General features: G+C 37.1%; 1 protein-coding gene across 9 annotated transcripts in view; it reads right to left on the bottom strand.

Moving 5' to 3' along the window:
- The window catches only part of KDM6A (lysine demethylase 6A), a 161,009-nt gene that overhangs the window by 13,111 nt on the left and 122,965 nt on the right, over positions 1–24,933 (bottom strand). For all 9 annotated transcript variants that reach the window (XR_003988603.1, XM_030465758.1, XM_030465748.1 and 6 more), the window contains 7 exons: positions 9,323–9,452; positions 7,816–7,921; positions 6,887–7,092; positions 4,461–4,525; positions 4,283–4,357; positions 2,623–2,771; positions 1,515–1,629 (listed from right to left, as the gene is read on the bottom strand). Coding sequence is in view for 8 of the 9 variants with exons in the window: in XM_030465758.1 (XP_030321618.1) it covers positions 1,515–1,629; positions 2,623–2,771; positions 4,283–4,357; positions 4,461–4,525; positions 6,887–7,092; positions 7,816–7,921; positions 9,323–9,452 (846 nt within the window). In the remaining variant the exon portion in view is untranslated. The remainder of the gene's footprint in view (positions 1–1,514; positions 1,630–2,622; positions 2,772–4,282; positions 4,358–4,460; positions 4,526–6,886; positions 7,093–7,815; positions 7,922–9,322; positions 9,453–24,933) is intronic.

The following is a 24,933-nucleotide window of genomic DNA, read 5'->3' on the forward strand; positions in this document are numbered from 1 at the left end:
ATATTCAGCCAAGAAATGCTGACCCTCCTGAGTGGCATGAAAAAAGACCTCCATACAGATTTCCTTAGCCACACCTCATCCACTATGGGTGTGCAAAATAAAATACTTCTTGCCCATCCTCACACCAATTACATCTCACCAACGTGAGAGTCCACTTGCAATTCCTTGTTTTCAAAGACAATTCAGTGCCTCTGTCAGGCCCTTTAGATATTTCATGAGGTTACCATGATTTCTTTTCTCTGCCACTCTCAGGAGGACAGTGTCATGGAGGTAAAAGGCACATTGTCATCACAGACACTGCATCAGTGGAGTAGCAATTTTGAGATGGGTAATCTTTACAAAGTGGATTAAATAAAAAACAGCTGTCAGTACATAGGCAGAAAAGGGATTACAATGACACTGAAATAAATTTGCAGAACTCTGCATAAGTTCTAAAGAAAACTTAACAGTTGAGTCCAGTTTAAACTGGACAGGAAAACAACAAAAAAAAGAAGCCTCCTGTATGATCAGCTCCAGAGGCTACCTCTTGAACACTATCAAAGTTTATGGTAAGCAATTGCTCCTCTTGCTTGTTTGCTTGTTGTTGGGGTTTTTTTGGTGGGGAAGGGGTGCATAAGGATGCGTTTTGTTTGTTTCAAGGCATCCACTGGGCACAAGACACAACACAGAAAGCCAGCCTTAGAGCTGGCTGAATACTTTCCCACCTGTCAGTGTACCTCAACTTTTCCAGCAGGCTACAAACACGTAAGTGTATGCAAAGCATGCAAAGCAACACCTCCTGGGGGATGAATGCTAGATGCTGCAATAAAAATTGACTATAATGACTATAATGACTGTAATTGCTTGTGTACAATATGCACACTACTCAATAATAAAGATTAGCAGCATACACCACCAGGAAAATCCTTCATTCTGTGACTCCTAATAAAAAAGCAAAACAAACCCCCAACTCCTACCCCCCAACTTTCTTCTGTAACTCCACTGCAATAGGCCTAGAAGCTATTAAAAAAACATCGTAATTTGGTAATGGTAGATGTCAGCCTTAATATGCACAATAGAGTGGCCAGGTAAGCAGCAAAAACTATGATGGTTTTTCTGATGTGGAAATGTTACTGCTACTAAAACTGGACTGATGATACATAATACACATTGGTAGCAGACAGGCTATTCTTATACTAAATTGCTGAACCTCATTAATGCTTTAATGTAGTATAAATTTGAATCTTGAACCTAGATGAGCATTTGCTACTACCAATCTCTCACTTTTCGTGTTTGCTTCATTCCCATGTTAAGTTTTAAGAGCAAAGCCATCAAAAAGCAATCCAAGTTTCTCTACGCTGTACAATGTCACATTTTGTATAGATTCTAGATTCTGTATTTTGGTTTTAAATTACTTTTCTGATTACATGGAAAACGTGTAAAATAACATTCTCTTACAAAACCTCAGAAATTTCCCCCCACTAGGTCTGAGAAAGGCGCAGAGAACCAGATAAAAACAGAGACAAACAGCTTACTTTTCACAGAAGTCATTCATGACACCCCAGTAGCTTTCAGGGACAACAAACCATTCACAGTCACCTGGACCAATATTTATATTTACTGAACAAAAGTTGTTATTTTCTTGATGACCTGAAATTTAGAGAAAAATAGAAGAACTTTATGTAAAGCTGATCTATCAAACTAATTCCATGAAAACACATACTTACTAAAAACTCCTATACAGTAGTTTTAAGTATCTGTAAATATTTTTGTATGATACTTACACACTCTACTTAGGTGCTTTACTATGTTAAGAAATGAAGTTAAACTCCCAGGGACAGGAGAATTCTGTTTTTGCTAGGTTTGTGGAAAATGAAAATTTGGAACTGACAATCTTGCTTATCTGACCAACACTTCATCAGTCCACTTTTTGTAGAAATAAAATGCTTCAAGATTCTAAAGCTTAGATTTTGTGTTTTATGAAAGGTCTTGATGGTCTCAGGCAGGAGCAAAACTTCATGACTTCAAGCACTGAACAGACAAGTAGTAAGAAAATCTGTCCCAAAGAGCTTTCAAAATCAATGTGGAAATGCCAGTGTTTTATCTTCTTTTGACAGTTGGAAAAGTTAGCCATAACCCTTAATGGAATTATCTAAAGTTGTACTTCAGATAACACAGCCCCTGAAATTTATTCCAGATTCCTTAAGTCTCAGTCCAGTGCCCTAAAACAGCTCTATTCTTTATGCAAGGTTGAGTCCTATGCTCAGAAAATAAGTAATCTAAAAAGTAAAAGTATAGTGGTTTCTGTGTCTATACAAGACCTACTCTGGAAGCCTACAAAAACTTGCAAGGCATGTAAAAAACAAATACTGTCCAAGTATATAAACCCATCCTCTTTTTCCCCTTAAAGAACTGTATATTGCATGTAAGAGCTTGGTGCTGCAGAAATCCAGAAACTTCCACTGTAAGGTAACAGAGTACTTTGTACACACAGAATTTAGTTACAAAAAGGAATATAAATGATACTGAATGTGTACAATTTTATCATGTTTAGGCATGCTGCAAGATATGGAAGATCTGCAGTGCAGTTACATCAATGACAGTAAAACCCTGGATTTTTTCCACACACAGAGATCTACTCACCTGGTGTTCTGCTTCCTGGAACCTTCATGTACAACTGCACTGTGTTCATGCCCAGGATGGTATGACCAACATGGCTTAGAAGATTTCCTGCTGATACCACACGTACAAAAGCAGGAAGTTTTGTCAGTTCATGGAGTTGCAACTTCCACCTGCAGCAAAATAGCAAATCGACAAACTGTGAATCCTTAAAACTCTTAGAAGAGTTTGAGAAACATAAACATTTTCATAAAATTGGTAGCACAGGAGATAAAAGAGACTTAGGCAGTCTACTTCTATATTACTTAACATCTCTTAAGAGGGAAGCTGAGACAATGCATTACCCTTAGTTGACAGTTACAGAAATTTAAACAATAGTACTGAATACTTGCAGTAAGAAAACCACAGATCTTCAAACAAAAACTGAAGTGTGAAGCTCTGTAATGTTACCCAGTTATCTATGTTACAATTTTAATTTTAGAATATCTCCAAATATGAATCAGGCTAGTTGAGAGAAAAGAGACTGCAGATCAGCAAATTGTGTGTCTAACTGGGATCCTATAACAACTATTAAAATCATCAAAATCTGATTCCCTAAAAGCTTGGAGGTATTTATGCTTAGGTTAATTTAAAATCTCAAAATAGTTTACTATTAGTGCCAGCCTATTAGCAAAATTTTTTAAATCTACAAACGGAATTTTCCTTATAAAAAAACAACATCAATATTTAAAATTTTCTAACAATCTCTAATCACATACTTATGTACACACATCGATCTTTCAGTGACTACAGCACAAAAAACTTCAGCAACTTAGGCAGACATTATGGTCCAGTTTCTAACACCACAACCTTTCCTCTCCTCTCATGACCGATACAGATCAGCATTTTTGTCCTGAAGCTGGTGGCACTGACAGCCAAGATATGCTTGATCTTTTAAGGAAATACAGACTAACTGAATGAAATAAAAAACTATTACTGGACAAAAAAATGCTTTCAGATTATTTCTAATACCTTCTGATGTTTTACTGATTCCCTTCATCTACTCACAGAAAGATACATAGTCTAAGGAATATACATTTTATTCTTTTTGTTTGTTTTTTAGTTTCTTTTTTTGTGTGGCATCTCTGGCAGAGGCATCACGGCTTATAAATATGTAAGCATTGGTCTGGTCTTTACTAACTACTTTGAACCCTGATCCTGAACAGAGAAGCAAGAGGTATGGAAAAGGTAAGGATAGGAACAAAAGGAAAACAAAAAAAGGAACAAAAATCCAGACAAACAAAATGAAAAAACTTTTAGTCTGACAATTTCTGTATAAAGATTGAAAGTTTGGTATTGTTCAGAAGTAATTAAAGTTGTAAGCTAACAATCTAAAGCCTCAGGATGAAACAAGGGGAAAGTATTAGAAGGAGGACTAGAAAACAGTTTCTGATGGATGCTTATGTTTATTTCTGGAAAAAAAGATATTCTGGAAAAAAAGCCTAAAAAGACATTTTAGGGTGAGGACTCTTAGCAACAGTTAGAAGATGACATTAGGTAACTAATTTAATTGTGGAAATGTGATGTGCAACTGGAACTGGGTTTATCAACAGACTGTCTCATGTCTGAGAAGAATGCATTGGTTTTTCAGGAGTATCACACTGTAGAATACCACTGTGAGCAGGAAAAACTGTCATCTACTTACTTTTTGTCATCTGACAGGTCAATGTTGGTCCCAAACTTGATTGTTTTAAAAGGTCCTCTTCTCCTCCTCCCAGAGCTGCAAACAAAAAAATATAACAGGGGAATGTGAAAATGGGAATGATTTAAAAAAAACAAACATAAAACCAGCTATAGAATTATTACAATTATACCACACTTACTTATCAGAAGATGTAGATTCATTATCTGAGTGGTCCTTGTGGTGACTCTTCTTTTCATTTTCCTCCTAAAAAAATACAAATGTGGAAATGTTCACATATATATATATATATATATAAATAAAAGTAAGAACATAAATAAAACATGTAGGTAGAAAGTGATAACATGCTCACAGATATAAGTACATTTGTTTGAAGATGCCGGTACTATCTTTCAAATATCTGTACCTAAGATTTCCCAATAGTATTTTAAAAAAATAGTTACTAGTCAAAAGCCATTGCAAAAAATCCTTCATGACTACAAATCTGGTGAAGCTTAGGCCAGGACAGGAGACTATGTCTATGCTACAAACACTTCTTCCAGCCTACATGACAGCTGCAACGGAGTATGTTGGTTTGCTTCATTATGCTGGTGATGTAGAATCTCCAGTCTTACAGAATACTGCCAGCATTCTGAGACTAGAACATATACCTTCTTTCAAAGTCAAGCAGGTTTCCAGATATGAATCTAGGATGACTAATATTTATAAAATTAATTTTATGAATTCCATTATATAAAATCTTTTGAATTTTTCATAGCCATATGCTATTTTAGCACTGCAGCAGATAGGACCATGACTAGTGGAAAAAAATCTAAGCAGTATTACATGATGTAAGCTGATCTTTTTAGGAGAGCAGGCTCAAAATTCTGTTCTAAAGACTTCTATTTTGGCAAGTATACAGACATAGAAGGAAAAAGAATAAGACAAAATGGAGGAAAGATCTGCCTGGAGGCTATCCAAAGATCTCTGGCTTTGAATGGGATTGTTGTTAAATCTCAAAGTGCTCTATGTACCTGAGAAAGTCTTATTCATCCTTTGAATGAAAGACAAAGAGAAACAAAAAAGAACCTATTGATGATGGATTTATCAAATACTGCAAGACATGCTACAAAAGCAATGCAATAGTTGTTGGAGGAATAAAAAAAGATCACTGAGGGCAAGCCAAGAGAGAGGACTGTGTCTGTAGATAGAAAAAACAAGGCTTTCATTTGAACACTGTGAAAAGTCACCTAAGGACAAGCAAAAGCAGTATTATGGCACACTTAAAACATCTTTCTGATTTCCAAGGGGAAAATGAAAACAGTAATTCTAAAAATTATTTTATATGCTATGTTTTCAACACCAATTTGTAACAGAGGGGAAAAAATAATCAGAAAATCCTGCAGTTCCTTTCTTAGTGCAAAACCAAAGATGAAGCTTTCCTGCTGACAAGCTGGTATATGACTGCTTATGTGCATTACTGAACACGTACTTCACTGGAACATTATATATATGATGTTCTCCAGCCCCCCTGCAATGATGCACAAGAACATAATACTGATACAACTGTTCAAGGGGCACCAGATATCTTCAGCTGATATTCTACTCAAATTCATTAAGTAGAAAATTCATTAAGAAGAAAAAATCCCATTTAAGGCAAGCTCTTGATTATTTGCTCATCACTTCCCAATATTATTATATTCCTTACTTCTTTTCCTGTATCAGTCTTGCTCAAAATCTTGTAACTACATTCCCTTCTTTTTTCTTCAACTACTGATTCATTTCTTCAGTTCTTCTTTTCTCTAATGCACAGACTTTAAACTTAAATCACTTTCCTTTCTTACTGAAACCATTGCTGTTTCTGTGTAGCTGCAGTTAAAACTGCAACAGTCAATTTCCCACGCTGGTGCTTTCCCTATTTTCTAATCAACAATGGGTCAAGAATATCTTTTTAGTCTTAGCTCCCCCTTAGCCTTATCTTTTTATAACAGCAGATAACAAACCTCTGAGAAGGGCCCATAACTAATCCCAAGGATGTGCTCACTACTTCAGCAAAAGTATTAAAAATAACACAAATAAAGTAACATTTCAAACATTTTACTCTGTCTCATATGCTTAACAACTTCTGAACTATAGAGAAACTATCTGTTTGGAACCCAACAACAACAAATGCAGAAAGCATCAGCGACTCTTCTGGAAAAAAAAACCCAAATTATTTTAATATTTTGAACTGCTGTGCTGAAAGACAAGCATGAATGTAAACTTGTAATAAGCCACATTCAAGTCAATTCAGGATGCTATAAAAAAAAAAAGAAATTTGATTTTAAAGTGTATCTGAAGTTAGAAGCAAATTAAAAAAAGATCTTAAGTTCTGAATATTTTAATATGAATTTTGACATTATTGTATGAAAGCTTAAGTTATCAACCTTTTAGAGTATATACTGGCAATTTTACATTAAGAAAAATAAGTTTTTTATCAAGTATTTGTGAGGAACACCCTATATTCCACTTGACCCACTATTCAAAACAGATTTTTGAAATCTACCTGAGATTTTTCATTATCATTTCATGATAATGAAAATGTACACAGTTTGTAAATTGCATCTTAAATAATGACTATGGACTTACCCTTAAAGACTCCTGAAATGAGGAGGCCTGGTACTGTGCATATTTAGCAATTGTTGTATGAGACCTACTGCTTTCACAACGCCAGATTTTCTTTGTTCCAGTCGGGTCCCAGTTTTCATCTGCTGGCTGCAGTAGTTGTGTCCTCACTTCTACTATGTGTTCATTATTTGCTTCTACCAATGTCTTAGTAGAGAAGAGTCCTAAATCTAATAAATAGGAATAAAATTAATGGTAACAATTAAAATTCAAGAAAAGAAGACATTAATACTTAAAAATTAGCTAAAGGTTTAAACTACAGCATTGTTCTTCTCCCCTGCACTTAGACTTCATAACACAGCCTACCTGTAGGTTAAAAATTAACACTCAGAAAGCTTTTCTGCACACAATAGAACCTTAGAAAAAACCTGGCAGCTACTGTATGGACTATATTCTAAGAAATTTTTTACATGACTCGTGTGAACAAATCTTCAGTGTTTAAATCTATTACCAATGCATTATTTTTCAGACTATAGTTTCATGAATGTACTTCCATTATATAACACATCTCCTACCAGCAATGACAATTCTTCCATCTACAGAGTTCAAAATATTGTACATAAATTACAATCATTAAATCTAAGCACAAAGATATGTAGCCATGGTATTCATAAGAAAAAAAGTCAGTCTGCAAGCTCTCATATTCATAGCTCAGCTGCTCTCTGTGCTTGACAAAATCAGCTGGATTTTTTTATTTTATTACAATGACTAAGATTAGAAACAGTAGCAAACTCAGAAATGACACATTACCCTAATTACTTACTATATATGACTAATACAGTATTATAAAAATAAAATACCCACTTTTAAGAACCGAGAGATGTCTTTTTAACACACACACACACACATTTTTTCCAAAGGAAAAAAACAAATACAGGAGAAAATAAACTTACCTAATTTAAGCGCTCCAGCAAGGCCACGTATTACAGTAACAGGGTTGTTTGGATTTGTACAAAATTGATGTAAAGGTGGAAAGAAAGCATCTCGTTTATTTTCCAACTGTAAAATTATAATGGAGTATTAGATGCTAGATGAACTTAAAGTCTCCTTATTTGTAATGTAAGAAAGAATAATTAAAAAAGAAAAACAACAGAAAGAAGACATAAATGTGTTCCACTTCCCTTTACTGTGGGGAATAAACAGCTACACCATGCAATCTCTTTCATATTAAAAGTTCACTCCTGAAACTAATTTGTTACTAACATTTATTTCTTGTCATAAATTATTCCCAGGTTGTTTGGCTTCTGCAATTCAGGCTTTGTGCAGTTTATTTCTTCATCTGACAGTAGCCTTGCACATTCTTTAATTTACAGAAGAGCAAGACAATACACTAACATTCTTCACAGAAGTCAAAAAAAGCTAATTCTACAGATAAAGTATACAACTACTCTCAGAGTACATCACACCTTGACCATAAAGGTTGAGTTGATTTTCTTGGGCTTTTGTGCAACTTGGATATCTCTTTCAATAAACCAAGCAGACTACAGAGTTCCCAAACACTGGGACCCATTCTGTCACACCTACACAGTGTGCTGCAGTGTGGTGACTTTCCAGCTTTGCATGGACTAAACAAATGCGTGACAGACTTTCAACAAGGCAGATTAATTTAGATGCAACATCTGGAGAAGAGTTGGAAGCGTGATTGCTTCCAACTTAATCCAGCCCTGACAGACTGCTTGTGCCACACCAAAGTGCCAGCGGCTTCTGGTCCCAAAGTTGGGCTGAGCAAAGCTAACTTAAGTTTTCACACCAGCTGGATGGACAAGCTGCAGCTTATTCTTCTGTTACCAAGAAAGTGCTCATTCTGAAATTTATTCTTCTATTACTAATGAAGTTAGCTGAAACTCTTCTAAAGCTATTATGAAACTTTATTTTCAAAACAGAGAAGTTTTAATGGTTGCACAAGAAAATACTATGCAATAAAACCATACTTTTTCCTGAAGACATTTTGTTCTTAACATCACCTCAACTTTCATTATTTTTTTCTTAACTGTATTTTGAAGCAGACTGTTAGGACCTAATAGTTTGGTTTAATTACTTGCTCATTTATACCTATCACTTCCAAAAAATTTACATACATATTTGAAATGTCGTGCATTGTATTTAATGAACTGTTTTGTTTATTCTGTTACTATTTTGAGTACTTAAAAAAAAATCTGAAGCTGTTTTTCCTCTTGTCTCTTGAAGTTCTTAATTAACAAGTACTTTAAGAATCAAACATAAGTCTCAAGATTTTCTTTAAGGTTAGTATTTTTCCTTACATACTAGCTGGGAAAGAACTGTACTTATAATTGAGCTGAGAATAGTGTATTTTTAAAAATAATTACATTATATAACTCAGATATCCAAACAACTAAAAAGACAGTCAGCAACATATTTCTACTGTTAAGATTTACTTACATAAATACTGGGTGTAGGTGGATTCAGCTTGTCCTTTGGCAAGGGAGGGTACGGTGGAGGCGGTGGTCGTGGAGGAGGGCATTTATCCAATAGAATACTACTGTTAGATAAGCCATTTTTACCCAGATTCCTAAAAGGAAAGAAGAGCTGCCTCTGTCAATACTTGACAAATATAATAAGCAAAACCAATAAACATTGCAAACAGCAACGTGTAAGGAGAAACCATAACTCAGTATGCAAATCATCAAGAATTCTCAGTAGTAATTTGATAATATTCAAAATAATTTCCACTTTGCCTGCCAGATCAGCAATATCATCAGTATTAAAAATATACAGCCATTTTCAACAGAAGCAAGTATGACTCATTTGACAAAGTTTAACAGAGGAAGAAGCTCTATTTCAACTAGAAACAAAGAAGAACCTCCTCAGATCAGCACGGGCTCGAGGATGATCAATTCACAGTAGCTGAGGTACTGCTACGCACACAGTCTGACACTGCTGGGCAGAGCACGTCAGAAAATGGCAGTACCTCAAGTCAAAAAACTGCTTAGTCACACGCCCCAAGTACAATTACTACACTAATGACACTTAATTAAACGACCAATTACCCTTCTCTAATTTATGCATTTTGAAGCCAGAAAGAGCCACTGCTGCATAATCCCTTTGTCTGAGCAATAGAGGAAAGGACCCACCCTGAAGCAGTTGCTGTGTCAGCACTTGTACCTGTACCTGACTGACAACCTGGACCAGCAGCCCTTCTCTGGAGATTTCCACATGTGGGTAACCTACTGTATGTCTGTCATTATTCCTACAATGAATGACATGAAAAATCTGCAATTGGAGCTCTAATCTAGCTTTGAGCCATTTCTAGTCACTATCAGCAGGGAAGGTATTTATTAGCAAGACTATCCCTGCAATTTTTGTTAAAAATGACTCAACGACTTCAAAATTCTTCAAACTATACGCTATTTAAATCTTTCTTCCAACTTCATTCATTAGCTGGTCTCTCAACAGCTCACCAAATGGCATATTCCTAATGCATAACTGAGTCATGTAACTTCACAAAACTCACCAGTTACAAAAAAGTTGTTCAGGTAACAACAGTCTTCAGCAGAAAACAGAACTGACTAATACTAGGTAAAATTCCTAGCAACAGAAGCTGTCTCTAAAACACAGAAACTGATCCTGAGAAACATCATAGAGCTGGATGCTGGCACGTGAGAGCACTGCTTAAAATGAAGCTACCACAAACCAGGAGGAGGATGGACTTGGTGCTTGAGATCAGATCAGCCTGACTGTTATGATAAACACTTTAAAGACAATGAGCAAACATCTCACCTACCCCAGGCTGCAGTAGAGACAAGAACCCTGAGAAAATGGTGCTCACCCTGACAAAACAGGTCAAGTCATTCAGTCCAGAATTTATGCCAGCTTGCTAACTCATACATTACTCTCCTCTGACAGAAGATCAGATCAATACAGACAAGAGAGAAATTTAAAAACTATCTCCAAATCATGCCTGCCAAAATACCACACACAGCTTATTCTTTGTGCTAGGTAAGTCTAATGGCAGAATAGATTGCAACTTCAAAGTAAATGAAAGAACAGAGCAGAAGTTTTGATTAGGCATCATCCAGCTTGGCTAAAATCTCTTAATGCTTAATGCTTGATACAATTCTTGCAAAGATCCTGTTGTCCCCTCCTCATCTCCCTCCCTAAATAAAGAAACAAACCACCATACAAAACAATATCACAGTATAAAATCACCACTGCCCAACGAAATCCATGGTTACATGAATCTGAAATTCAGACCATCCAGAAAAAGCTTAACCATAATCTGAAGAACAGATGTTAGAAGTAACGGTAATATTTACATTGCCAATCTGAAAAAGGAACAGCAAATGCATGGTATTAAAAATCAAAGAGAACTATGACAGAATTCAGTTTGAATCAATAAACAGTTGAATCAATAAACATTTCCAAAAATTATGAAGCAAGGAAGAGAAAGACTGAACCCGAAGAAAAAAGGGACATTGCTTAGAACTGTCATAGCTTCAGCTACTGTAGTCACAACCAGATCATCACCAAAGTAAAGTTCAATAAGGGCCTTCAGGGAAGGGGCACAATAGAGAAAGGAGAAACCCCTGTACTTTTAGGGAAATTACAGGTCTGAATAGGCAAATGAGATACTGAAGCAAGCAGACTGTACAGAGTAAAAGATCAGCTGAACAGAGGTAACTCATAAACCCAGCACTTGAAGATGATACTACCCAATGTACACCAGTTTCCTGCTAGTTACTAAAACCATGTCTGGAAATTCCAAGAGGAAAGAGGCCAAAGAAAAGCAGAAGCTGAGACAGTAAAGTGCTTGTAATACAAGTAGCACAGAAAACAGATGGGCAGAATATTTACGGTTGTCTTTAACAGACCAGTTTCACTCTATCATCTATTTTTGTCCATGAATCAAAATAACTTAATAACAGTACAAGAGAGATATTAAAGAATAATGCTGTAATTGATAGAGTGCAAAAGAGAGCAATGAATATTATTAAAAACACCACAGAAGTACTAAAGAGATCTGCTACCAACACCTGAAATAAAGTGGTGCCATCCTCTCCACCTCTGGAAATAAAAAACTATGGCCAGTGCAATGGAAAGTGAAAGACTCATTTTGACCACATCAACTATGAGGATGATCTCACACATCTCTGTTCCAACCGTGTATTTTTTATCAGAAGATTTCCTATCAGCAAAAGATTAAATGCTTGAGGGAAAAAAAGAGCCTGATTTAGAATCATAGAACCATAGAATTGGCTGGGTTGGAAGGGACCTCAAAGATCATCAAGTCCAACCCTTGAACCACTGTTGCGGTTGCTAGACCATGGCACTGAGTGCCACATCCAGTCTCTTTTTAAATATCTCCAGGGACGGAGAATCTACCACTTCACTGGCCAGCCCATTCCAATGCCTGATCACCCTCTCCATAAAGAAATTCTTTCTACTATCTAACCTAAACTTCCCCTGGCACAACTTAAGGTCCCAGAAAGAAACTGTGTGCCCCCAGGAGACACCTACAAAGCCATGATGGAGAAATGAGAAAAAGGATAAGCTTCACTCAGTTAAATTGACTTTCTATGAACTGGCTTTTCATAAGACTGTGCAGGCAGAAGAACACCTTCATTCCTGCAGAGTGGGAAGAGAAGGCAGGAGCAACTGTCAGGCTCAGAAAGGTGGGGGCTGAGGTGCATTCTGATGTGCAGCAGCATCCTGAGTCAAAGCTGCAGCTCTCAGAGTACACTGTAATTTGCTTGATGTCTAAAAGAAACAGCATCTCATGCAAGTGCTTGAAGACCAAACTCAAACTGCTCTGCTGATGAATGACACCAACCACTGAGGATGAAATAGGTGCCTGGGTTTCATGTAATTATGGGATATCTGGAATAATTAATCACCGGATTCATTAAAACACCCTTTTTTTTTTTTTCCCAATTATACTGCTTTCTAGGATACATTCCACACTGTCTTATAACAGTTTACACTCTTCAGTCCTTGAGAACGACTTCCCCTTTGGCTGTGCCAGAACACAGTAAGCAGTGTTGTGACTCAGTTTGCTTTGCCATAATCACCTGTCTGCTCATTATCTAGCAAATATTAACATAAACAATTCAATGTTATCTAAGGATTTCTTGACAAATGGAGACTGATGGCTTAGTCTGAGATGATGCCTTCATGTGCCTATGCTTCTTCCCTTGAGGTTACTATTTTCACTGCATGAATAACCCGGCAGCTCCTTAGGCAGCTGGGACACCTCTGCCTCATGGGAAGATGAACTCCAGCTGCCCTGACCTTAGCGACTCCCCTGACAGAGCCCTATTATCACTATCAAAAACTGAACGAACCAAGACCAAAAATTTACCTCAAAGTGACATTACTGAAACATTTACAGTAACATGAAACTTAACAGGTAGTTGCTACACACTTCGGAGGTACTAAATTGACTTTGTGTCACCCTTGTTTACTAAAAACATATGCAAGTTAAAGCCATATTAATTTTAATTGTAGTTTATTATATAAACTCTCAACTACATCAAGAATATTAAAGTTAACATGATAAAACTTGCTTTCAAAAAAACAGGAGTCATTATTATTAATTACTATCCTGCACATTTATCAAATTAATCACCTCAATGATTTTATTTCAGTCAAGCCCCGTGTCAGACTGAGAAGAATACGTTTATTTCTCAGAAAGCAGTTCCATAGCACTTTTCAAATCTTCTGGAACTACTTCTGATTCCCAAGAATTAGAAAAAAAAACAAACCAAAACCAAATCACCACGAATGAAAAACAATTCTCTGGCCCACTCTTACTGAGATCGTGGATATTGTCTGACTTAAAAATGCTGAATTTAACTACCGTTTAACCTTATCTTTGATTATTGTGAAAACTGAGTGCATTATCATATATCCTCTGATGTGAACATCGTATCTGCCTTTTTCCCAAGGAAAGAAAAGAAAAATATTTACTTAACTCTCTTGCCTCTATCGACTATTCTAATAGCTCTGTGCAGTCATTAAGCATTAGTGGGTTTTGTGTTTCTCCTTTTTTATTCTTGGCTATAGTTTTCCCCTTACAAACTTCAGAGTTTTCTAGAACTCTTAGCTTCAGTACTTTTAAAAATACTTGTACTTTTGTTCTTAATTGGGAGGCTGTCTGTTTGAGGACAATGAAAAGCTTTTGAACAGTTTTTCTAGCTATAAATTTGGATTTTAGGTACACATACAGGCCAAAAAAGAATAAATTACAATCATTTGCACCTAAGCTGTTATTTTTATTGTGGAGTCACTCTATTTGAATGATTATTTGAGGATTAGCTGTATGAGAATTAACAAGGTTTTAAGTCTCAAGAGATTATAGTTATCCTGAACAACAAATTTAATGCCCTCTCTCCCCAAATAAAAATCACATTTAACACAAATATAAGGAACTGTGGGTTATATTATACTCCACATATCAAATCTATCAGAATTAATTAATCCACAAAAGCAAATGAACAAAACATTTTAAAAGTGTGCCTGCAGAAGGCATCAGTTGAAGCACTGGGACTTACATGACCCAGTCCTGATTCAAAACAGAGATACCCAGACTTCCTTAAAAATCAGTGCATACAATCAAACGCTTTCATACTGCAAATTATTACAAAAACAGAGCACAATGACTGTCAACACCCAACACCCTGGGAAGGGGCTGATTACTCACAAAGCCTAACTCATGCTTGCTGAGGCTCAACTCCCCAAGCTCATTTTATAGCCAAGAGAGAGATGAGCTGTCCAAGAGGAATAAAAAGTAAGTTAAGTCAGGATTACATTATGCTTAAGTGCAAGTAATGCCAGATAATTATACAGCCTGTTTCTCAAGCAATTCTCTACCCCAGTCTTTCACAACCAGGTACTAGCTGGCAAAACTCCCAGAGATCTTTCTTTTTAAACCTACAGAAAATCCTACAATAGAATTGTGTATTTTCTCATTATGCAAATGTATTTCTAATATTTTTAAAATTCTGTTCTACTTTTGACCTCAATAGTATAGCTTGGCAGTGAATTTCATAGGTTAATTATATGTTATGTAAGAAGTAAAGTACCTTTTTCTTTTCTTAATGACTTTTACATCTTTCCTTTCTGTTTCATTTGCTAATCACCTTGTTCTTTGTCTATAAGACAAACAGAATCACATTAATGACTTCAGTAATAAAAGCATTATAACAAGTGGTACCAACTTTCTCATACGTTTTCTGTCCCAGTAACTATAAAACTTTCCTGTATTTTTTACTCACGGATAATTCTGCTTTCCATCTGCAGATTTCTCTGTTTGCCTTTTGAAACAAGTCAGAATGTCTTACTCTTTGTAGGGTTTAGCTTGTGAAATCACAACATTCCAAATTTTATTCTTAAAACTTTTACTCCAGTGAAGTTGATTAGCCAGAAGCAGTGTGCCTTTAGAGCAGCTGAACAATTTTGCCTTCAAGCAGAAAAAAGTCCTAGTCCTATGCTTACAGACAAAGAAATGTCTCAATAAAACAAGAATCACTTTTGTTGGTTTTGTTTTTAAGAATAAAACACAAACCTAATCCAGCTTCTTCCTCTGCAAAGTACTTCCCCTCCAATAGATCTAGGCTCTTTGCCTTTCCATTGCAGAGTTCCCAAACCAGAGATTCACTAATTAACTTCACACAAAGCAACTCTTAATTGCCAGGGAGCAGCACCTTCAGAAAAATCAGCAGAAGTTTGCTTTTGCCCCAGGCTTCTACAGTGAGTCCACTAAGCAACAGGATATCCGTCACTTCAGCCTCTGAATTTATTTTGCACCCCTCCTCATGAAACCCAGTGGTAAACTGTGACACCTATGCTTGTGTACATGCTGGCCACTACTCAGATCCTTTTCCAGAGTGTTCAGCCCAAGGCCATCCTCTTTTTGTCATCTTAAACTTTCATTATATTAGGGTCCCTTGGGAAACACCTAATCTCTCCTGGTCTCCTGCCACTTTCTTTTCTCAAAAAGTTGCTCTCTTACTCTTCCTCTTCGCATGCCAAGCAAAAAGAACTATAAAAGGCAAGTGATGGACTCTCAACTGTGATGGGCACTGGATTTTTAACACCACTCCTGTTAACTGGATGCACCAGGTGAAACAAAGAGATAGAAAGAAATCAGGCAGGTTTCACTTCAGCAGAAATAAACAGCTCAAGTGTTAAATTTCAAGTCTTGTGATAATGTTTCACTAATTCTCCTTTCAGAAGGACTGCCCATAGGGAAAAGATACATTTTTAAGAGTACAGAAAAGAGCATTTGGCAACAGTCTTTAAGGAGACAACTAGACAAAGCAACACACTCTTCCCTCCCTCCCCCAAATATTAAGTCGGCTTTTCTAATAAACTCAAAGCACTTATCCCTACATTATTTCCTTTTTTTTAATCACATAGATTTCACTTATGCTCAAAATTACTTTGAGTTTGTGTTGTGGGTTTTTTTTTAATGACCTTTTCTCAACAGGGGATTTTCTCTAGGAATCCAAGGGAGGATAATTAATTCAGTGGTACACTTTTTTAACTGTTATTCTGCTGAGAGAGGCTTAAAGAAATTTCGTTTACTATCTACACTGTTTACTCTATCAAATATAGTCATATAGTCGTTTTACAACCACCTTAAAATTTACTGTTGCAATCAGTTTTATTGGTAGGGACGATTACCAAAATCACACTCCCAGAATCACCGCCTCAGTTTTCTTTCATCTGTGCACTCCAACAGCAGCCTAACAAGATGAGCACACTGCTTAACCCACTGTTCTCCAGAACAGCATCTTCTTCAGGTCTGCATATTTTAGTCAATAGCTCAGCTACTTCACTTCTAAATCCCTTGTAGCTTTTCCCTTAACACTGCCTACCCCTTCAAGGGAAGCCCCTTATAGACGTTTCAATGCCAGCACCTACTGTTTGACCTCTCCTCAGTCTCCTGAACAACCTCACTCCAGCACATGCACAGAATAAATACCTGTTAAATATTTCCTTAGCACCTTCACTCAGGAAGGTGGATATAAAGAAACTTTTCAGACTCTGCAATGATCATGCCCTACTTAAGCACTCACATTATACTTTGGCAAAACAAAACATTTACCAAGTCTGTTCCTACACAGCACACAACCTATTTGCATTAAAAAAAAAAAAAAAAAAAAAAAAAGGCGTCTTTTTGGCACGTTTTGACTTTTATGATACAAATAATTTTCTTTCACCTAATGGCTTCACTTGTGCAGTTTTATTAAGACAACACTTGTTTACATAAAGCAAAATTACAATCTCCCAGCATTCATTTATTCATTTTTGCCTGACTGCTTCCATGCTGATTTTATTATAATGAGAGATTCCTGAATTCCTTTTCAAATAATTGTTTTACCTTAAAAAACAGTGAACTTCAATATCTCAGATGTTCCTTTGTTCTTAAGCAACAAACAAAATTCTAGCCAACACTAACAAGTCAGGTTTTGGTGGTTAGTATTACGATGCTGCTTCCTGATACAATCCCCTCCTGTTTGTGCATCAACTCTTGTGCACTACTTAATCCCAAACTGGTAATAATTTCAGGTCATTTGTGCTGTTAAGCACAAATAAAACTTTAGGGTCTAAAAGATGTGAAAATGGCTTCTCGTAGACAAGATGGTAAGCATATGAAAAAAAGACTAACAAATAGACTTCTGAGGAATTTCAATGTGGTTTACAAATAACTAACACTCTGGATTTGAAGTAAGCATGTAGTAAACAGCCAAATGCAGAATAATGAGCAGGAAGAGAGAACCAGCTACAAAAAAGCGAATTACAGTCACCTGTTCCTAAATACTAAAATGTCTTCACAAGACCCCCCCCCCTCCAAAAGGACAATAGGGCAACAGACAGTATCACCTAAGTATTGTCAGATAGCAAAAAGATCACATCAGAAGATTACAGAATACAAGTATCCATGTTAGAGATGAAGCCAGAATGTCTTTCTGAACCTAACAGATGAAGGACAGATTCAGTGTAGTTCCAATATATAAAAACTAATGCTTGCAACTTTCCTCTCCCTTTACACAAAGCTTATTTTAGTACAGGTATTCGAGTCTTCATTTGTTCATTTTTTTAAAGAAAAAAACAGAAATAATTATTTCCAGCTTTTCTTGAGTGGATATTGTTTCTGAAACTTTTACAGTAATTCTAAAAATCAACATTTTTGGTCACAAATTCAGTTTTGTACCTCAGTGTCTTCTTACAAAGAGAGTACTCAAATGCAATCAGTACCATGGGAAGTACTTTCAGTTCTTTTGTTCTTGAATTACATCAACTGTTAAAATAAAGGCTAACATGAAGTAATGAAGTTCATAGGTTCTGATAATTAGTATATATACACCCTCTATTCTGCAATGTATAAGAGCTGACTAATTTTACAAACAAGCAGGACTTTCAGCAGTAAATCTTTCAATATTCTCTACTCTAAGCATTCTTCCCTATGTCACTCATGCACACAAGATCTATGACCAGCATGTCCTCCCCAGAGCTCCCGAGCCATCAAATGTGCACACCTTCAAACTCTACACATTTTAAAACAAAGTAAGAACTAATCAACTACTCAATACATGGATGGAGCAGTCCAACTCTAAGGCATATGGGGATGGCAGGAAAAAAATGTGTTAGTATAAAATATGGTGATTTTATTATATAGATGTATTATTTCTATTGGTATAATAAAATCATGTAGACAGGACCTTTCTCTAAGAGGTAACCAGGCCCAGCACAGGTCAGCAGGAATAGTAATAATGAACACAACAGAATTTTCACAAATGGAAAACTATCTGCCTAGCTGCCTTTGTGCTTTAGGCTTATCCTGTAAATATTGCAAATGTTACCTGTTGCCAGACCCACAAAGTTTTTCAGAATCTCCTGCTATTACAGGAAGACACATGAAGATACTTTCCAGTAAGTACAGTTTGACTACGAGAGATCCTGTCTCTAAAGTAGCCTCAGCTCAGACTGAGGTGTTCCTTGACATCCAAGATGCCAAAAAAAAAACAACTAATTGCTGAATCAATGTGCAGACAGGCTGAAGAGGGAGCTCTGAATGTCTCTCTACTCAATATAACAAAGTAATAGGTTCATCTAGCATTTTTCAACCCTCTGCATCTACATGGTGCAAAATATTAGCCTACGTCTTTTGAAAAAGGATGATTACATGAACCTGGGAAAAAAATAAGGACTATATGAACTGAAGTGCAGAAATACGATCCCCACATTAGAAAGTACTTTTTTAAGGGTCAACATTTCACAATTAGGATCCCTGAACACTGTTAGAAATGCTCATACAGAATTTAAAGCAGAGCTTGGTATCATCCCAGTCAGCTAAATAAAGAACAATGGCCAAAAAGTAAGCTGACATCCAGATCATGGTAAAGATTTATTGGTTCAATCTGTGCTTAAAACTCGGCCTTTGTGCATTATATTCACAAATTCTTCTTGGAGCCTGGAGCCTACTGGAGTCAGTAGTCTTTGGCAGGCAGATTTGCTCTGCCTCTCCTTGGCCAAGGTGCAGGTAGGAACTCAGCAGTGCTCAGCCATGCCTGATGTGGGCACAGCAGCCTGGGCATGATGCACCCACTGCAGTGCCTGCGTAGCGGCTCTCTTCTGTTCCCAGGACTGGAGCAGCCTTGCACCCGCAGCTTACATTCTCTTAGAAAAGCCCCTGCAGACACTTCTGTGTCTCCCAACACAAGTTCTATTGCTAAAAAGAAGCTGTAGTTTTTGAAGTGAACACAGAAAAACACCTTTATTACCCTCCTTTAATTTTAGAAATTAAGTAACACTTGGAATACTACCTCTGTTGATGAGCACAAAGTAAAAAAGTTGTATTAAAAGCTGGTTTAGAATTTTTGTAGAAAAATTGCTTGGCATTTTGCTACTGAGCACACACTACAGATCTCACTCATATGGAACTTGATAAACAGTGCACTAAAACAACCAAAAGGCAACATTTGACTACATTTCTTTAATGTGTATTTGCAATGCACTCCTAGCACCACACTGAAGTTATATTCATACTTCTACCAGCAAGAACACATACACAGTCCCAATTAAATAAAGCTGTTAAAACTTTTCATTTTTATGAATGTCACAAGTATAGAAATGTCACTTGAAAATTAGTATTGCAAGACTTATTATTTGAAAGATGACAAAACAAGCTCCCTGCAAGATTTTTTCCTCTCTTCTAGGAAATTTGTCTTTGCAATGGATATCCACAGCCTGCTATATTATGATCAGTATCAGTCATAAAATCCCAGTACATTAGAAGCTAGTAAATCTCAATCACAGTGACCACTGAAGCCTTTTTGCATTTAACTGATTTATGTAAGTGCAGTTAAAGAAGAATATCAACATGCTTTTATAACTTTAACATCAAAAAGAGTAATGCTCAAAAGCATCACGTTTGCTGTAATAATCCCAAATAAAATATTTAAGGGTAAAGTATATTGAGATGGTAAAAGTAACAAGAATTCTGACACCAGAAAAATAGAGATAACATTTCAACTGAAGAACTGTAAACATGGTAAAGTATGGAAAATAGCAGAGTACAAACTAAAACACTCAATAAACATATCCTTATGATTAAAGGGACCTCTATGAACTTCAAAGGCATTTTATGCAACTTTTTCCACAAACAGCAACAACTATTCAGACATGGATACAGAAATCATAGTGCTCTAAATGGTCATTTCAGTTTCTCAGCATGTTTGGTTTTCAAATAAAATTCTTTTAAGAAAAAAAGGCAAATTTCTCCAACACCTATCTAGAAAATCAAAGTAGTCTCAAGTAGTCTACACATGGAAACATGAGCTCAACTGACTTTTGGCGGAGAATTAATTATTTTTTAAAAGCTTTGTCTAACTGTGTCTAGGGGAGTTTGCTGCCCTTATGTTTAATGTTCAGTAAAACTGGTAACATGGTGCATTAATACCAGGTAGTTACATCTGGTAAACACAGGTTTTAACGTTTAACCATGTAGGTTTACCATGTAGGTAAAATGTCAGCATGGAACAACATAAAGCTGTTGCTGAGGAAAGGTGAAAGCCTCAAACTTGTCTATGTAACTAACATATCATACCTTTGCCTGACAGGGTGTTCATACTCTATAGGCACTCCAAAGTACCTTTATACTCCAAAGCTTCATAAAGGAACCTTTATCCTTCTAAGTCAAACTGAAAGTATTGCTGCCAGCTGCCAGCTTTAATAGAAAATCAAGCCAGCCACCAAAATACTTTTCCATTTTCATCGCATACATTTTAAATGTCGGCACTGGTCCAAGAAAAACTCCTACAACACTTTAAGATGCCTGAGGATCTCACTCTCCTGATAAAATCTGTTCAGTGAAGAAACAGTATAGTGCAATAATAAGAGCAACACTGCATGTAGCACTCTGCTTTTGTGCACTATGTCTATAAATACAGGGCTTGTAAGTGGTAGGGGGGGAAGAAGGTCTCAGAAGGTTGAAGGATAATCACTAAGTCTTAGAGAAAAAAAATTATTACTACTGTAACAAAATACCTCTTTCTTTGATGCAAGGGAGTCCATGAAACTATCCTTTTTTATTGCTAGAGCCTGTATCTAATGAAAGAGTTGGATTTGAAAGAGACTCTGAGAATGCGCTTACTGGATATAAACATCAAATCTCAGTATTCTGACTTGTGCTGCAGATTTCTAACCTCTGACAGCCACACCAGTGTCACATCAATAACCCAAGCTATGCAACCCTAAGAGATGCATTTCCATTTCTTTCCTTTGGAAACACAAGGAGTTTACCTGGCATTTTTTGTGATTTAACAACACTGAGATAAGAAATAAATAGCTAAGAAGCATCTAGAAATGTCAAAGCTTGGAGCCTGGTGTTTCTGCTACACTGCGTTTCAGTAAGACAAACCTAGGAACCATCAGAAGTGTTAAGGGAATGCATTTAAGCTGCCTGGATATAAAATGAGCCTGATCAATCCAGTGTCAAGAACATGGGACTTGCACATCAGAGATGAATGTTGGCAGATGTGGCTGAAGCAGCTTAAGATGTTATTGCTCTCAGTCTATCCTCCCCCTCTGCCCCTGGATATTGCCCAGGTTAAATTTGCTGCATGTCTATACTACCAAATCACTATCTATACCACTGTGGCTTACAGTATACATCTTTGCCAGAAGTCATTGCTAAGAAGCACCACCTGAGACTTCTGTTTCCCAGCCCTTCACACCCTATGCCTCCCTGAATCATTAGCAATGAAGGCACCAGGGAAAATGCTGTGCAATTTGCACAATCACACTGCAACCACTGCCAGGCTTCCTAGTGGCTGGCCTCACATGTTGCCTTATTCCATTTGATCTAAAATTATTGAAGGGTATTGACTAAAGACAAAAAAACAGCAGTAAAGTACATACTAATCAACTGAAATATAAGATGGACCATGACTTACAGCTCTGAAGACTCTAAACTATCTACACTGTAATGTGACAGAACTAGCTGAAAGACTGCATTTTTTAAGCATAATCCACCATATGAACAGCTCCTCTTCTTGAGCTGTAAGTACTGAAATTACACTATCAAAAGAGTCATCTCTGACACAGAACTAGAAGGACAAGCTGATACACCAGATGGCTGCGTGACCACTCAGAGAACAACAGGTGAGAGAAATGGGCCAACAGGAATATCATGAATGAGAAATGCCAAGTCCTGCATCAGGGGTAGAAAACCCCCATGTACCAAACAGTACAGAGGAAAACATACATTCTGACTTTAGGGATAACCAAACACTGGAACAGATTGTTTGGACAGGTTGTGGGGGCTCCATCCTTGGAAGTATTCAAGACCTGGCTGGACACAGTCCTGAGCAATTTGCTCCAGTTGGTCCTGCTGTGAGCTGTGAGTCTGGATTAGATGAACTTGAGAGGTATCATCCTTGACCTCCCACCTCAACCATTCTGGGGTTACTTTTCAGTTTTGTAATGAGAACACTGGTTTGTTAATGCAGACCAAATTTGGACTACTTAGTTATATCAAGAAAAAACCAAAACAATTCTTTTAAAGAGCTTAATACTGGCCCTGAACATAACTAATCAATTCTTTTTTTTAATTTTTAAAAGTTATAATTTCCAAAAGCTGCTCTATTGCTGTTGTTTCTTATCTAAAAAAGGCTTATACTGTACCTATAAACTCTCTAAAAGAAAGTGGTTAGGGAGTAAAAGAAAAAAAAATCCAAGAAACAATTTTCCTTTTGCAGTAGCTGTATCAAAGCTCCTTATAAAAATTAAGCCTTAAACCCTATGAAAAAGATACATATTTTGAAGCAAAAAACGTATCTGTCATTTACTGATACCAGGTACCAATTTTAGAAGTCTTTCTTCTATAAAAAACCAACCATATAAATGCTAGAACTAAAAACATTGTCACCAGCAGATGCAGTGGTCAAAAACTGCTTTTCAGTTTATATAGACTTTTCAACTACATTCTCTATAGTAGCTAGAATTTCATGAACCAAATCTAAAGGTTTTGAAAAGAAGGTGAGGAGTGGACCAGCTGATGCTATAAAATATTTCAATATTCCAAGTACTTTATGCTTTTATAAGTCTGATTTTTTGTGCTGCTTTAATTGAGAAACATCTTTATTTAATAAGAGAGACACCTACTCTGGCCATCTGGTAATCTGTACATTAGGTTCAAATTATCTCAAACAAGACACGATTCCACTTTTTCACTCTACTTTGCCTTCACTGAAACTATGTTTCCCACAGAAGTCTGTGTTGACAAGTGTCTGAAATAGAAATAGAACTTGAAAAAGTATGATGGGTAGGAGGAAGGAAACAAACACATGGAGAAAGAGACATGAACAGCCAGAAGGCACAAGGCTTGAAATGAGGTCTAGGGTCATCCAGAAAAGAGATACAGATAACAAAGAAAGAAAAGATTGGGAATTCAGCATGGAGGAAAAGGGGTATTTCATAGAATCATAGAAAGTTAAGGGTTGGAAGGGACCTTGAAAGATCATGAAGTCCGAGCCCCCTGCCAGGGCAGGGTCACCTCCAGCAGGTCACACAGGAATGTGTCCAGAGGAGACTCCACAACCTCCCTGGGCAGCCTTGTCAGTGCTCTGTCACCTTTTCCTTATGCATATACAGAAACTCCTATGCTCCACTGCATAACTGTTGTCCCTTGTCCTGTCATTAGTCACCCCTGAGGCAATTTTGACTCCATCCTCCTGGCACTCACCCCTTACATATTTATAAACATTAATGAGGTCACCCCTCATTCTCCTCTTCTCCAAGCTGAACAGACCCAGCTCCCTCAGCCTTTCCTCACAAGGGAGATGTTCCACTCCCTCAATCATCTTGGTCACTCTGCACTGGACTCTTTCAAGCAGTTCCCTGTCCTTCTGGAACTGAGGGGCCCAGAACTGGACACAATATTCCAGATGTGGCCTCACCAGGGCAGAGTAGATGGGGAGGAGAACCTCTCTCAACCTACTAACCACCCCCCTTCTAATGCACCCCAGGATGCCATTGGCCTTCTTGGCCACAAGGGCACATTGCTGGCTCATGGTCATCCTTCCATCCAGCAGCACCCCCAGGTGCCTTTCCCCTGTGCTGCTCTCCAACAGCTCAGTCCCCAACCTGTACTGGTACCTGGGGTTGTTCCTACTCAGATGGAAGACTCTACACTCGCCTTTGTTGTAATTTATTTAATTTCTTCCTACCCAACTCTCCAGCCTGTATGGGCCCCTCTGAATGGCAGCACACATTTGGACCACCCCAGCATATGTTCTCATATTCTCACATGACTCTCATGTGGCTGTACCACCTTTCCCTTTAATAATCCAGGGGAATTTAACAATCTCTGTCACCCTCAGCAGCAGACAACTTCACTTGAAAAGGGCCCTGTTTTATATCAGGCAATGACTAAACAACTGGCTCCAGAGAAAGGCAGTCCCAGATCTGTTTGGGGTACAAATCTCAGCATAAATATTTACAATATGCAATTCCATTTATCATAGAATCACAGAATGGCCTAGGTT

This window comes from Calypte anna, chromosome 1 (genome assembly GCF_003957555.1).
Source record: "Calypte anna isolate BGI_N300 chromosome 1, bCalAnn1_v1.p, whole genome shotgun sequence".
NCBI lineage: Eukaryota > Metazoa > Chordata > Aves > Apodiformes > Trochilidae > Calypte > Calypte anna.